Source organism: Lathyrus oleraceus, chromosome 4, assembly GCF_024323335.1.
Source record: "Lathyrus oleraceus cultivar Zhongwan6 chromosome 4, CAAS_Psat_ZW6_1.0, whole genome shotgun sequence".
NCBI lineage: Eukaryota > Viridiplantae > Streptophyta > Magnoliopsida > Fabales > Fabaceae > Lathyrus > Lathyrus oleraceus.
The window spans coordinates 164213929-164230724 of NC_066582.1; the positions used below are offsets into that span (position 1 = coordinate 164213929).

The window sequence follows — 16796 nt, forward strand, 5'->3', positions numbered from 1 at the left end:
CGAACGCCACAAGTCCATCACGATCGTCACGTATGCAAAGTCAGCGTAATGGGTTTCAAACAGAAGTGGTTTACGTCGCCCCAGTCTTCGCTCCTTAAACCACCTTCCCGTGAATCCCTCCCTCAACTAAGTCCTCCTTACTTTTCTCAAGCACGAAGACCAAGAGGGATTATAAAAGAATGGAAGTTGGAAACTTCCGAGCTATCTCTCTCTCATCCTATCTCTCTGCCTTTTTTTGCTCCTGCAATTTTGTTTTCACGTTATTTTTCTTCAGCAAGCATTATTTTCTTTGACTGCAATTTGTTTACTTTTCCATTCAGAGATTTGATTTTTTTTCCCTTTTTCCTTTCCGTTTTTCACTTAGCCAAAAGTAGTAGTTTCCTACATTGGGGAACTACTGCAACTTAGTTAGTTTAGTTTAAGCATTTGTTTCGAAGAAGCAGAATCCTACTGACCTGTGGAGGACTGTTCAAGTACTTCATGATTCAGCCTATTCAATTAATCAAAGTTCCGGGTTTTTTATTCAATTATTATTATTGATTTATTATTAAATAATCATGTTTTCTTTATTGTTAAATTGTTTCTGTTCCTCTGTGTTTGCATTATTTAACATGTCCGGCTAAACTACCGGTATCGGTATGTAAACAATTTAATTAGACGAGATTTAATAATAATCGATGTAAACTTCTTTTCTCAAATAATCTTTCTGGTTGTGGTTTTTAATTTGAATTTAATTAACTTTGTCACGACAGTGAGAAACTATTTAATACGGTTTTGCCATGAGAGTGGGAAATTAACTAAGGTTAGAACCTGAAATTCTGGCGTAGTCAGATTTCAGATGTTCTACTCCAAGTCATGACATCTGATCCAACATTGTCACTAATACAGCAAGACAGTTATACAAATTAAACCCTGTACTAATATACACATGTTCACAGATGTCACGACATCTGCTTCTATATCACACTAGAATGGAGGAACACCTAGTTCTGTGCATCTGGTAGAAAGACTCAGCAGAGATCAACCATAGCTCTAACTTCTGTTATTTTCCTACACAGTTATCAGCAAGATGTCTCAATAGTGATTTGAACATCATCTGTTACATTATTCCAGTTTGCTGGCCTTGTACTTGTATTTCCTAAAATAAAGGTTGAACAAGTTAATCTAGTTTCCACTTATTAGGGTGCTAACAAATAGGCTATTTGTTAGGTTCATTAAATGTAGTTCAGTTGTTAGTTTCCTAGATTTTTGCTCAGCTGTTGGATTCCTGAAGAATAGCCTGAGAAAATTATTGAAACAGAAAAACTAATCACCCTACAATTCAGCACATGCTGTCAGGAATGAATGTCACAACATTCTGTTTGACAGTCAGAACATATACCTCATGCTGATTCAGTTATGTTCCTGAAAACAGTTTGTGCTAAATTTGTTGTACTGTAAAAGACTAACCAGTCTCTACTTCAGTATCAGCATACATGACTAACTGTCAAGGCATCCAGTTTGACAGTTTCACAATGATCCTTTGGCCAGGTCTGTTATCCTCTTGGAGACCAGACTGAAATAAATACTGAACTGAAGCAGAAAAACCAACCTGCCTATTATTCAGTATGTGCTGTTAATGATGAATGTCAAAACATTCTGATTGACATTCAAACAGAAGGCTATGTACCAGGTTTGTTATTATCTTGATAAGCAGACTGAAATACAAGCTAAGTTAAGGCAGACAGGATTATAACATGCAGAAGGAAAACAAACACAGGAAATTGTTAACCCAGTTCGGTGCAACATCACCTACTCTGGGGGCATACCAAGCCAGGAAGAAGATCCACTATCAGCAATATTAATTCATAGTTAAACTCCCCCGTTTACAACTCTTCACTTAATCCCTACCCAATGCAATCTATACCTAGGAACTCCTAGATAGAAACCTCCAGTTTCCATTCCTATCACTACAAAAACAATGTAATGTTAAACAACTTGAACTTGCTTCACAGCTTCGTTCAAGACCATAACAACTCTTACCTACAGGCTTTGATTTACAAATACTCTCAGCTTTGAACACTGAGAAACACATGGTAACCTTCCCACAAGTTGGGAGGTTTACCTCACACACACCCCTAATTTTTCATTCTATGAGGCTTACAAAAACTAGGTTACAATATGCTATTTATAACCTAATCACCCAACTGGATTTGGGCCTTCAGAAATCGCAGCAAACTTCTTCTTTGTTGTTACAAAGTCAACAGAAAATTTTTGCTACAAATAAGGTCTTCAATCTTTTAGTTCCTAAAATCTCTCCATATATATCTCCATATTTAGAGCCTATATATTCTGATTGAGTCTTTAAGACCTCCACAAGGAAGTTTGGATATTCACCAAATATCCTCACTAATCCCAGAATATATACTGAATTAATTAATTCAGTTTTCTACACATGTACGATGTCACAGGCATGATGTCGTGACATCGTACATGACATGTTGGTCCAGATGTTGAACTTCTTCAACCCAACATATTAAAACAACGGAGATGATTACATTATTTGTTTTACAAAATTAATGTCAATCCTAAGGTATTAACAATCTCCCCCTTTGGCAAATTTTAGCTAAAACAAATAAGCCTCAATCATTATCTCCACCACCACAAACACCAAAGTTGGTGTACATGAGGAAGTAGAGGTACAAAATGCAGCTGCATTACAACCCTTCCCCTCAATAGGAGGGCTTCCTGAGGAATATGTAATACTAAGTACATAGACAATGTAACTCAGATCACAAGACACAACTGTCTTCTTAACTAATATCACACGACACAAGAGGTATACACGGTTAGTGACTTTAGTGCCTGAAGCCAACTTCTGTTTGCTACCACATTTTGTTTGCTTCTGGTACATTCTCAGGACAATATTTCTCTCCCCCTTTTTAGCTAAACATTTGTAAATGAACCCTTCACAAAACCAGATCCAGGCGCAATTTGCCCAAACCTTAACATACCCCATGGTTTAGAGGGAATGGAATGTTTCTCTTGTGAGAAGAGGAGTGTTGTTACATCCTTTAAATAGTCCAGCCCGTGCTTAGGAATTAACGGTAGGAATAAATGCTTGGTCAAGATTCATTAATATTTGCTGAGAAACAGTCAGAGAATCACCAACAAAATCTCAGACTATCTTTGAATACCTTTTATAGCTCTTGACTGTTTCTTTTCCAAAACAACAGTTCCAGTGCATGGAGACTATTCCATATATGCAGTCAGACACGTTGCACGCGATGTCTTAACATTCAACGCGGCTTTTGCCGGCATTCTTCATGTATTTTTCCTATCAACATTTCCTAAGACCACTTTCGTACCTCCAGTAGAACCTTGACATCTGGCACCACTAAAGCCAAAATCACAAACACCAGTAGATGGTTACTCCCCCTGTAACATACAACTGTAACACTCAGGCTTATTCTAATTTATCATAATTAGACACACCACATCCATATTTCCTCATGACTTTAAGATTCAGAAGGAAATAACAGTATTGTCCAAGGCAATGTCATGACATCCGGTCAGACATTCTTCTGCTCACTCAGCCTTGACATACACCACATCATCCTAACAAGGTTCCATACCCAGTTATCTGAGAGCACATAGACCACAAGCTTGATGATTACTTGCAACGCAACGACAGAACTCCCCCTGTCATGAACAACCAACTCTCCTCTTGAAAACATGGAGATCACATATGAACATATCCAACACCCCAAAGTTGGACCTTTACAAACTTCCTGATTCAAGGAGAACCCAGACCACTTGATGAATGGAAAACATAAGACGCATCTTCATGTCTTCAAGAGCACACCCTCTGTTCAACCCTCTTGGCTGAACACATCCATACTCTGTGTCAATCTCTCTTTTAGCCAGAACAGAAAAGCACATTACAAAATATTCTAACATGAGTTAGGACATCCTTCACAACATAACTCCATCTGATAATCTTCAGATATCACTGAGTTATTGGCTTGATCCACAAGAGCCCAGACAGAACTTGGGACATATACATTCTCATCCCATTACAAGAGATAATCTTCCATAGATAGCTCAGAACTCCTACCACAAGCTCCAAGAGATGAATAGAAAACACCTCCTTTTGTCTTCAACTTACTACTTTTTTGCTCAAAAGTAATTTGTCTCAGACTTTCCTCAAGAATAATCAGTTGCCATATGTTGATCATCTTGATTCTTCGTACTCACTTTTGAGATAGACAAAATGCCACTAGTTGATTACCTCCTTCATGAATCCTCATATGAAAAGGTCAAATGTCACTTATTGACCTCTCCACATTTATCAGACTTCTACCAAAGATATCCTGACCTTCCAAGTGAGACTTGAACTTCAAGCTACATGTTAAACAAAACTTAGACTTTCTCAATCATGAACATGTAACATCTTCTCCATCCAGCAACTCCAAAGAACTGCAATGAGAATGATCTTTTTGAAGTACCCAATCTACGACTCTGTAGACCCTATCATCTTAAGTTGATGTGCCACTTCACCAACTAAGATTCTGATGTTGAACCAAATGTCACAACATTGTGTTTTAACATCTGGCTGTTGAATTCAGCTCCTTCTTCTGCCACTTGAAAGAACTTCCTCCATACACAGAACAAGAGTTCAACGCTCTCATAGACTTGATTGTGGAACCAAGTTTGAGTAAGCAACCTCCATCCTGCAGGTTTGCAGTTAAGTCATCCAAGCTCACACCTTGAAGAATCACTGCCTCTTCTCCAAAGACATCAGACATTCTGATGCATGAGTCTTCAGACGGACCAGTTAGAAACTAACCCTTCAGCTATACCAAGGATTCCACTTCCTAAAGCAAGGTTGTTTCCATGATATTAAGAATGCTGCCACTTGTTCTTAACTCCACAATGTGCATTAGCCAATGCACTTCCTTACTTAGATCAGAGATAAACTGATCCAAGTAACCACCATCAAGACTATGATGTCTTCTTCTTCTTGTACACACCAAGGCTGAACATGTTTCTCGCCAGGAAACCTTTTCAGAGATCATATGCTTTTGCTGCCACCAAAGAGATAGATCATAAACCAATGTACTATCCTTCCTATGATTCTGCACAGGGCCTAGAAGAAGAGATGTCCCAACATCTTTAGGAACATCAATTATCTTGAGCTCCAAGGATAATAAATTAAATGCTTGTACTTGGCACAAGTAGACATTGATCTTAAATCCTTTCCCAATTATCCTTTCAGATACTTCCACCATAAGAATACTTTGAAAATACTCTTCTTGTGTCAACATCTTCTGCTTGCAAGCACCTCAACAGTTTTGAGAATCTTTCCAGATTAGATTTACCCTTAGGAATGAGAGAGATGAATCCTTCCTTGCAAATGTGTCACACAACAGCCAGAACCCATGTGACACAGGTCAACAGCCAACCATATCCTAGGTTGACCAAACGTGAGGAGGTTAACCAAGACTCCCCCTCAAATTAACAATCATGGAAACTCCACACCAACGTCCATGCATTGTATACCCATGTCTCAACATGACATACGCCATCCCTATCAGTGGTAACTAACTCTATGAGTTATACTTATACATACTCCAATCACACCAATCAGACTCCAGTTGACCATAAGTACTAGTGATACAAAACAGCACCAGTCAATGGTAGATATGCATTGCCAGAGCATACTACCTCAACCAACCTCTGAATCTTCATATTCGCACTCCTTGAAAGAACTGCCACTTCTGAGCGTGGTGTTTGAATAACCAGATTCATGGTCCCAATCCTCTTAAATGAAATAGCAATCAGGTTACCCCATCATTGACTTCTAACATCCAGGGGACTTGTCTTCCAACACAACATGGTACTTCAGGGAACAACTATCCAACCCTGATCAATCTATAGGAATAAGACAAGCAGCAGGAAGTTGCACAATGTCACATCTCAACCAGCTCTACTTCCAGAGTTCAGACGTCCAAAAGTGACCTTCTTGAGCACACACATAGTTGACCCTACCCTTGTCAACTTAGCACACACAGATGTCTCCTCTTCCAGGTCAGGAGTAGGTTCCAAGCAAAAGTATCCCTTTGTTTGACACCTAAAACATCTGCTCTCCAACCAGTAGGTGCATACTTGTTGAACAACATGTTCTGGCATCACATAGAACATTAGTTCCACCTCCTTGGAACACCCCTCCTTGAAAATCTTCAAGGTCTTCATATACACTACCCAAGAGTGTAAAAGAATCAGTGATCAGGTGATTCTTACCATGATGAGTGGACTTGGGGAGACTCAAGTATCCTTGACATCTTCAGTAGATTATGATGAAATCTTGAATACATCAGCCTTTCACCCACATGAGGGGAAACTACATCAGAGTTTGAGTTTTGCCAGGTATTATGCAGCGGAAATCATAATACAACTCAACCTATGAACACACACTTCACAGGATCAGTCTCCAAGAACATACCAAGTTTGAATATGATTCAATACTAGCACACAAAGGCCAATTGCCAACCTCCAGAGACAGGTACACACAGTTCCTGTCATGAATAGTCCATCCACCTACTTCAAGGGACCATTCAGGTAAATCACAGAACCTTCCACAGGTTTCAACATCAGTACTAACATAACTCCTTGCAAGATACCAGAAAGTATCACCCATGGATCTCATCCAGAACCAGAACAGGATGCCTGCTCTGATACCATTTGAAATTCGGGCGTAGTCAGATTTCAGATGTTCTACTCCAAGTCATGACATCTGATCCAACATTGTCACTAATACAGCAAGACAGTTATACAAATTAAACCTTGTACTAATATACACATGTTCACAGATGTCACGACATCTGCTTCTATATCACACTAGAATGGAGGAACACCTAGTTCTGTGCATCTGGTAGAAAGACTCAGCAGAGATCAACCATAGCTCTAACTTCTGTTATTTTCCTACACAGTTATCAGCAAGATGTCTCAATAGTGATTTGAACATCATCTGTTACATTATTCCAGTTTGCTGGCCTTGTACTTGTATTTCCTAAAATAAAGGTTGAACAAGTTAATCTAGTTTCCACTTATTAGGGTGCTAACAAATAGGCTATTTGTTAGGTTCATTAAATGTAGTTCAGTTGTTAGTTTCCTGGATTTTTGCTCAGCTGTTGGATTCCTGAAGAATAGCCTGAGAAAATTATTGAAACAAAAAAACTAATCACCCTACAATTCAGCACATGCTGTCGGGAATGAATGTCACAACATTCTGTTTGACAGTCAGAACATATACCTCATGTTGATTCAGTTATGTTCCTGAAAACAGTCTGTGCTAAATTTGTTGTACTGTAAAAGACTAACCAGTCTCTACTTCAGTATCAGCATACATGACTAATTGTCAAGGCATCCAGTTTGACAGTTTCACAATGATCCTTTGGCCAGGTCTGTTATCCTCTTGGAGACCAGACTGAAATAAATACTGAACTGAAGCAGAAAAACCAACCTGCCTATTATTCAGTATGTGCTGTTAATGATGAATGTCAAAACATTCTGATTGACATTCAAACAGAAGGCTATGTACCAGGTCTGTTATTATCTTGATAAGCAGACTGAAATACAAGCTAAGTTAAGGCAGACAGGATTATAACATGCAGAAGGAAAACAAACACAGGAAATTGTTAACCCAGTTCGGTGCAACATCACCTACTCTGGGGGCATACCAAGCCAGGAAGAAGATCCACTATCAGCAGTATTAATTCAGAGTTAAACTCCCCCGTTTACAACTCTTCACTTAATCCCTACCCAATGCAATCTATACCTAGGAACTCCTAGATAGAAACCTCCAGTTTCCATTCCTATCACTACAAAAACAATGTAATGTTAAACAACTTGAACTTGCTTCACAACTTCATTCAAGACCATAACAACTCTTACCTACAGGCTTTGAGTTACAAATACTCTCAGCTTTGAACACTGAGAAACACATGGTAACCTTCCCACAAGTTGGGAGGTTTACCTCACACACACCCCTAATTTTTCATTCTATGAGGCTTACAAAAACTAGGTTACAATATGCTATTTATAACCTAATCACCCAACTGGATTTGGGCCTTCAGAAATCGCAGCAAACTTCTTCTTTGTTGTTACAAAGTCAGCAGAAAATTTCTGCTACAAATAAGGTCTTCAATCTTTTAGTTCCTAAAATCTCTCTATATATATCTCCATATTTATAGCCTATATATTCTGATTGAGTCTTTAAGACCTCCACAAGGAAGTTTGGATATTCACCAAATATCCTCACTAATCCCAGAATATATACTGAATTAATTAATTCAGTTTTCTACACATGTACGATGTCACAGGCATGATGTCGTGACATCGTACATGACATGTTGGTCCAGATGTTGAACTTCTTCAACCCAACATATTAAAACAACAGAGATGATTACATTATTTGTTTTACAAAATTAATGTCAATCCTAAGGTATTAACAGAACCGATAATCGCGAGAGCGTAAGGGTCGAACTGGATAGTAAAAACTAGACATTGATTTTAAAAACAGCGAGAGCACTTTAAAAGCAATTAGAACTTATTTATTTTCAAAAAGTATTTTTAACTTCAAATGGGACAACGAGAGCGTACATTTTGACTTAAAAGTATAGTCCGAGTCAACAATCACGAGAGTGTGAGATAAAGTCTTTTAAATGAGTATTTTCTACTGAAAAGGTATTTGGTAATTAAAATATACACCGGTGACTTATCGAATCCCTGACAATTATGTGTTGCATACTGATATCCCTTCATTAATATTTTCTTAAAAACTTAATTTTCTTTAGATTTAATTTTTGTTGAACCGAACCTCTAAAAATCATCGCCTTAGCTAAACATAGTAACATCGATAACATTAGTTTGACCATCGGTCCTTGTGGGTTTGATATCTTTTAAAACTAAACGACTAGACTGTGCACTTGCAGTCAAGTATCCGGTAGACTATATTCTATATACAGTCACGGCTCGTATCACTCATCATCACTTTTGGACTGAATTATATCATCTCACGGGCCTATCACACGCCCATGCAAGCATGCATATCACCTTTCCAAATTTGGCCAATTTTTGAAGTGTGCAAAAAGCAATGAGCAAGCCTATAAATACAAGTGCCTTGAGCTCAGAAATGGATCCCTCTTGCCCAAGTTTCGTCCCCATTCTCTCCTAAACCCCATTGAAAGGATAATCTTGAATATTTCTTGAGAAAGCGAGTTTCAATTCTCATTCTGTTTTTGAATTTAAACTCCAAGAGTCCAAGCTTTTCAACCATCCAAATCATCTTATGTATGCTTTTAGAGTCAAGTCAAGCCAAATTGGAAGCAAGATCAAGCCAATTTGAAGCTCCTCGAAGGTGAAATTTCAGAAACTTTTCTTCTTCGAAGCATTTTGATTGATTGTTGGTTTGTTGAAGTCGTACCAATGTAGGCAATAAGATTGGGTTGCTTTGAGGTCAAAACGAAAAAAACTCAGATGATGAACCTCAAATTTCAAATCTATGTATCTTTCAATACACTTGGAATTGGAAAAAATGGAAGTCAGATTCGTGCTCCTGAGCATTTTTCCTTCAAAAAAATGTACTCACTTTCCATTTTTCATTTGGTTTAGGGTGGACCAGTCCGATGTGGTCCACCAGAGAAGATGACCGGAGCTAGGGCTCTGGTGGTGCATTGGCAAGGTCCAAGTCATCTGATCATGAATTCACGTTTTAATCTCAGCCTTCCATTTTGATTACCACTTGTGTTGCGCGTTTGACTCAGGTGTTTGGTACACTCTAGCGCGTGGTCATCAGATCTGCCACCTCAATTAATGAGGGAGATCTGATGACCCTTGTTTTTTTGAATTTGTTTTTATTTTCTGATTTTTCATTTAATCCCTTTATTTTGTTTAATTCATATTAATTTCATTTTTAATCCAAAAAATATGGGACTTTCACCAAAAAACTTCAAATATTTTTATTTTCCATATTCTGAATTGAAATTATTATTTAGATTAATTTTGATATTTTTTATTAATTAAATTTTTTTGTACATATTTTTAATTGTTTAAAAATACTTCTGACTTTTCAAAAATAGTGAAAAAATTTGTCTAAGGTCCTTTGACCTTGTTTGACCTAGGATAAATCTCTTGGTCATTTATTTGGTGTTTTGAAGGGATCTTAGGTTTTGACCAAATTAAAATGTATTTTAATTCATTTTTAAATTATTTTTTAATTGATTAAATGCTTGAAAATATTGTTGAGCCATTTTTAGGGTCTTGTGATGTTTGACTTTCTGTTTGGGCTTTGCTCAAGGTTGATTTGACTTTTGTTAGATCAAAGTGATGTTTAATCTCTTTCACGTCCACGTCCTTTACTATCACTGACTTACCTGAAAACACTATACTATTCCGAAATTTCTATATTGTCCAAATCACTGCATGCCATATCATAAAACAACACCCTACCAAGCTGATAAAGTATCTGAAAGAAAGGCAGAAGATCTCAAGATAAAACTACATACCATTTCAACCAACTAAAGATCATATATCATTATTATAGGAAGATCCTACGTCCAACATTGGCTAGACATAGAGCTTTGAAAGAGCTTATATAGAGTGTTATCCCTAATCTTACAAGTCAGTTTTGTAAGAATGAATTACATCAAACCCTAATATGATATCAAAGTCTATCAATCGAGCCATGAATTGTCCATCGTTAATATCCATTCACCAAGTCTAAAAAAATGTTGGACGTGAGAAGATATATTAGAAAAATCTTAAATCTCACATTAATTAAACATATAACTTAAAAATAATTTATATAAAGGGACATTTTTTACATTAAAATCGTTTTTGTAAATATGAATTAGACAATCTCCAATATAACAATTAAAAGGTGCTACCTCACCGGTTTAAAAATATTAGAGGACTTTAGAGGGGACGAAGGAGAACCAAACTAATTGTAATTGATACCTAAGTATTTGTTTAAAATATTATGTTAACGGATCGTCAAATACCTAATTGAGTAACACGTCACATGAAAGTATGATCGTGCACTCGTTTCTAAATCCATCTGTCCTCACAATAAAAATATCCAAAAAAAATGGTCATTTTCATTTTCTCTTAGAATGTATCAATCACATATATATAGTCTTTTCCTAACATCAAATTATATGACCAATTTTCATTTTCATTCAGCTTCATTGATTCTTAATTCGCAAACAACAAGAATACAAGTAAAAACTTCATATGACTCCAATGGAGGAATCATGGACTAATTGGCTATGTGAAATGGTAAAGTAAAATCATATTCTACAATACAAATTTGTCTCCATATTAACATTAATAATATTATTCTCTTTATATGCTTAAAGTTTTCTATATTTTTCTAGGATCCAGATGATTACGGTTTCATCAACCAATCAAGCATAAATGCAGACACTGTTAGTAGTTTTGAGAGTAACTTAAAGAAGCCTTCAAAGTTACTCAAAACAGATTCTTCATCAACTTGTTCATACAATATTTCGTTTGAAAATGAAAATCCACCACCAATAAGAGTTGAACCAGCTTTGAAGCCAAAATCCAAAACTATGAACTCAAAGAATGAACGAAAACGTGTTAATATTCAAGAGAGCAACAAGAAGAACAGTTCATTTTCCAAATCTTCAACTCATCACATACCAGATCATATTATTGCTGAGAGAAAAAGAAGACAAAAGATTAGCCAACAGTTCATAGCTCTTTCAGCTCTTATTCCAAATCTAAAAAAGGTTCATTTTTGTTAATACACCCATTTGACTCAAATATTTAAATATTCATATGCATGGAACTAATAATTTTGTGGTTATTACAAATATGATTTAGTTTATATAGTCAATCAATTTTAATAGTTAGATCATTACAAATACTTAATTTTATTCATACTTGTGACGATTAAATTTTACTCCATCCATCTTATAAACAACTTTGAATTGTGTGTGGTTTTTAAGAAAATAATTTATTGTTTTGCTTTTATAATAAAATAAATATTTTTTAATAAAACATCATTATTTTAGTTAATAAATAAGGAAAGTCAATAAATAATACTAATGTACTAAAAATAATAATAAATATTTTAAAAGATAATTATTTTGACAAATTAAAAAATACAAATGAAATATTTTAATGGGATGGTGCAGTAGAGTCTTTTTATATTATTTTATCTATTCAAATAATATTTATAATAAGAGTTTATAAAAATAGCCTATATAATTTTTTATAAGTTTTTCTAAAATTTTCTAAAATATTTATGACAAGAAATTAACATAAGTTGTATTATTTATGATGAGCTTATATTGATAATCACTTAAATTATAAGTTATATATAAAAATTAAACTCACTCTAATAATGTACTACACGTGTAGATAGACAAGGCTTCTGTGTTATGTGATGCTATTAAGTATGTGAAGGATCTTAAGGAGCAAGTGAAACTGTTGGAGGAACAAAACAAAAAGAAAAGTGTTGAATCAATGGTGGATGAAGATATTCCACACACTTCCTCGTATAATGAAAAATCAAAAACAAATATGTTACTGCCAGAAGTTAAAACTAGGTTGTCGGGTAAGAATGTGGTGATTCGAATCCTCTATGAGAAAGATAAGACAGTGATGGTGAATGTGTATAGAGAGATAGAGAAACTTCATCTCTCAGTTATCAATGCAAGTTCATTTTCCTTTGGTTCCTCTCTTCTGGCCATAACCATCATTGCCAAGGTACATTTTTAATTTATAAAAATATTTTGAAAATACAAAATATTTTGGTGGTACTATACCTCAACTTATGTGCTAATTAAGTTAGATAGTTAAGAAGTGTTAATTCATAGTAAGGATAATGTTTTTCTTATAATAAAATATAGGGCAATTTATTTTAATTATTAGTTTTTTAATAAAATAATTTTAGATTTATGATTTTACATAAGATACTAAATAGAATTTAATCGATGTAGTTGACGATTTTATTTAGTGAGATACATTATTGTTGATTATGATAGCAATCACTCTTTTTTATTACTACTACTACTTTCAACAGGAAAATGTTGCATTGGAAGGAAACTTACTAAATTAAATATTCATTTTACAAAATTTATATTGATAAGTATTAAGAAGAAACCTCTTTCTTACTAAAAAAAAATTAATGTAAAATGAATTTGAATTTATCTAATAAAAATGTAAGTAAATATATTTTTCCAGTGTTATATTTGAAATATTTATTATGTTATATTATCTATCATTTTATAAAATGACATGATAAAAATATATTTTAATCATAACTTATTTTATTAATACAATTTATTGATAAATTATATATTATTATTTTTTCTAAGGTTTTCCCTATTATTTATGAAAACCTATGGTAGATTAATTAAAAATTTGAGTACAATAATATTTTAATAATAAAAAATTTAATTAAAAATTTATATAAATAATAGTTTTTAAAGATGAATTCATTGTGTTAAAATACAACTAATATAAACTATTAAAAATGAGATAGAGAGTAATAGTTATGTTATCTGTTTTTTTACATGTATAATATTTATTCTCTCTAACAAAATTCATGTATTATAATTAAATAAAGATATAATACATATTTTCTCTTTCTGACATAAATTTTGAAAAAATCTTCTATAATTTGAATTCTCTCATTAACTTATAACGATTCTTCTATTTTATCCCGTCAAAAAATATAATTATTTGAAAAAAACATTGTGGCACTGCTATGTAGTTTTTTATTTTTTAAATAAATATAAATTAAACTGTTAAATTGACATTTTTATTTAATTATTTTTTTAATGTCATGTTTTGTTTTTATTTTATTTTTAAATATAATATTTCAAATAAACAAAAACAAACAAAAGTTTTAGAGAAGTCATGACACAAATCTCCTCAATTAACGGTGCAAAATAGCGCCTCTTATCACTAAGTCATGTTATGCATTTATTTCACTTAAATGTACATATTACTACTATCTATGTATTTTTATTTTAGTAATATTTTATATTTAATAAAAAAACTATTAAATAATTTTATCCATAAATCTTATATATTATTATTTAATAAGCAGCTTTTATTAATATTTTGTATTTAATAAATATTTTTACTAAACATTTTTATATATAAATCGATATTATTTATTTATTTTAATATTTTCTTTTTACTAAACAGTTTTAAATAAATATTTAGATTACTATTTATTAAATAAATCCTATAAATAACTGTGAAACATTTTTTTTATATAAGTCATATTTTTTATATAAACAGAATTATTATTTATATATAAGTCTTATTTCATCAATTATATTTAGTACTTTGATCAAATATAAATTAATTTATTATTATTTAACTTAATTACTATTTTATTTATTACTATTTTATTTAACCAAATATAAATAAATTTATAAGATTTTTATTTTAATAGAATTTAAACCTATATTATATTAAAAGTTAAACTTATCTTATAATATAAAAAAAACCTTTTCACATATAAAAAAGATAATCGTTCTATTTTATTAAATAGTAATTAAATTAAATTATTTGATAATATATAGGATTTATTTAATAAACAGTAATTTAACTATTTATATAAAATTGTCTACTAAAAAGAAAATATTAATCTGTTTAGTAAATAATAATATATAAAATTTATATATAAAACTGTTTAGTAAAAATGTTTATTAGATACAAAATATTATTAAAATAAAACTGTATAAATAGTATGCTATATGTATATTGAAGTGTGAAATAAATGTATAAGAAATACCATGATTTAATGGTAAAAGGTGCTACTTTACATAGCTAGTGGACTAGATTTGAATTGTGCTTTGTCTTCTGCAAAACTTTTGCTTGTTTTTATTTATTTGGAAGATTTATATTTAAAAATAAGGAAAAATAAAATAAAAAGCTAATATAACCTAAAAAAAGAATAATTAAAAATATATTTCAATTAAATAATCCAATCCACATCACATTTAAAAATAATAAAAAAAAGCTACAAAACAGTGATACATCATTTTTCTGATTACTGAATTTTTTGAGTCGAAAGAAATCTTATAAGTAAATGAGAAAATTCAAATTCTTTTTATGGGAGAATTTTTAAAAAATCGTTTGATAAAATAAATATTAACCCTTAAATAAATAAAAGACTATCTCATATTAAATGATTATTATTTATTATAACTCAATGTGAATTCAAGGCGGCAGTACTTTATTTATTCATTTTAACGTGTAAAATTTCTTATTATTAAAATATTTATAAAAAAAAGATGTTGCTATCTGCCTTTGGGGTACAAGTTAAAGTTATTACTATTAAAAAATTTGTGTGGAATAAAATAAAATTTTAAATTTCAAGAAATCAAATGCACGCGCTTCAAGAAAATATTTTTATAAATATATCATTAACTTGTGCCCTTGGAATATATGTTAGCATTAGCCCCTAGCTGAAGTCACTAGCCCCTAGTTATAGTCAAATAAAACGGAAGAGAAATTAAATGCAAGTCTGGAATTCCAGTAATTGAAGTCACTAGTTTGTTTGTTTGTGGCAGATGGAGTATGAATTGAAGATGAGCATGCAGAAACTGGCAAAAAAACTAAGACTTGGACTGGTGCAATTAAAGTAGTTTGTTCTTTGTACTACAATGACCATGAATTCAGTGATGGTTGAAATAAAATTCAAAAATAATTGCGACGTGGGAAGGAGAAGTAATGTACACGAAGTAGCTTGTATGGACAGGTTCAGACCTTGAAGGCGAGGCTATCGATGTTCATTTATGGAAAATGGGTACAACTCATGTGACTCATTCCATAGAGTTAAATACAAAAAAAAATTAGTCAATATATTTTGAAATAAAATAAAGTTTTTTCTTCTTACTTTAAATGTAGTCTATTCAATATCTCTAAATTTGGAGGGTTTCAATCAAGTAATTTTAAATATATCGCGTATGTTGCAAATGATCAGATATGTTGCGACTATAAATCAAAATGTTATTAAAAAATCAAAATAAATAATCTATTATTAGAATAAAAACCTATATTTGATTGCGACTGTATTCAAGTAGAGTGCTATTGGTAAAGTCTCATAGAAGAGTAATAAAAAATATATATCCATCTAATTTTCACTTCACAAAAGTAGTACTTATTATCAGTACTTATTATCATATGATATTCATGTCGTTAATATTTATATAGATTGTATAGTTTAAATATATGTGCAGAAGTTGGATTAGTGTTAACTGATTATCATGGTGGTAAATATATCATAAATTTGATATTAATGAAGTAAACACACCACAAACTTATTCTATTTTCAAAAAAGTTTATATATTTTGATTTTTAAAATAAAATAAATTATTAAATCTATTTATATGTGTATGCGCATTATTTTTCAACTCAAAACCATTTTTGTTTTATATTTTATAACTTAAATTTTATAAATAAAAGAAGATAAGATTGTTGAATGTTAAATTAGGGTAAAAAATTTGAAGATCATGGTCTAAAATAAAGGGCGTGTGAAGAAAGAAAGAAAGAAACTAAGCTTTAAACCAACAATATCTTTTACTCTGTTTTTAATTAAAATAATAAATGATATTATAATTATAAAATATAAATGACAAGTTGTGAGATATTGAATCGAAACATAAACGTGAAGAAAGAAAAAATTAAACTTTTCAAAAGGGTGGACGGCTTATTTAGAAAAATAGAGAAATTAAACTCACAACAATAAATGAGAAGTTGTAAGA

The 16796-nt window shown here is 32.2% G+C and overlaps 1 protein-coding gene across 1 annotated transcript; it reads left to right on the forward strand.

The window, feature by feature from the left end:
* Positions 1 to 11175: 11175 nt before the first annotated feature.
* Positions 11176 to 15909, forward strand: LOC127135306 (transcription factor bHLH18). Its single transcript, XM_051062050.1, has 4 exons — positions 11176 to 11319; positions 11418 to 11795; positions 12430 to 12777; positions 15603 to 15909. The coding sequence occupies exons 1-4, from the start codon at positions 11275 to 11277 to the stop codon at positions 15675 to 15677; spliced, it is 846 nt and encodes a 281-aa protein (XP_050918007.1). The 5' UTR covers positions 11176 to 11274; the 3' UTR covers positions 15678 to 15909.
* Positions 15910 to 16796: the final 887 nt, after the last annotated feature.

Coding starts and splice junctions, on each gene's coding strand:
- LOC127135306 (XM_051062050.1), top strand. CDS start 11,275: ATGACTCCAATGGAGGAATCATGGACTAATTGGCTATGTGAAATG. Junction 11,796..12,429: donor TTATTCCAAATCTAAAAAAG/GTTCATTTTTGT, acceptor CTACACGTGTAG/ATAGACAAGGCTTCTGTGTT. Junction 12,778..15,602: donor CCATAACCATCATTGCCAAG/GTACATTTTTAA, acceptor TGTTTGTGGCAG/ATGGAGTATGAATTGAAGAT.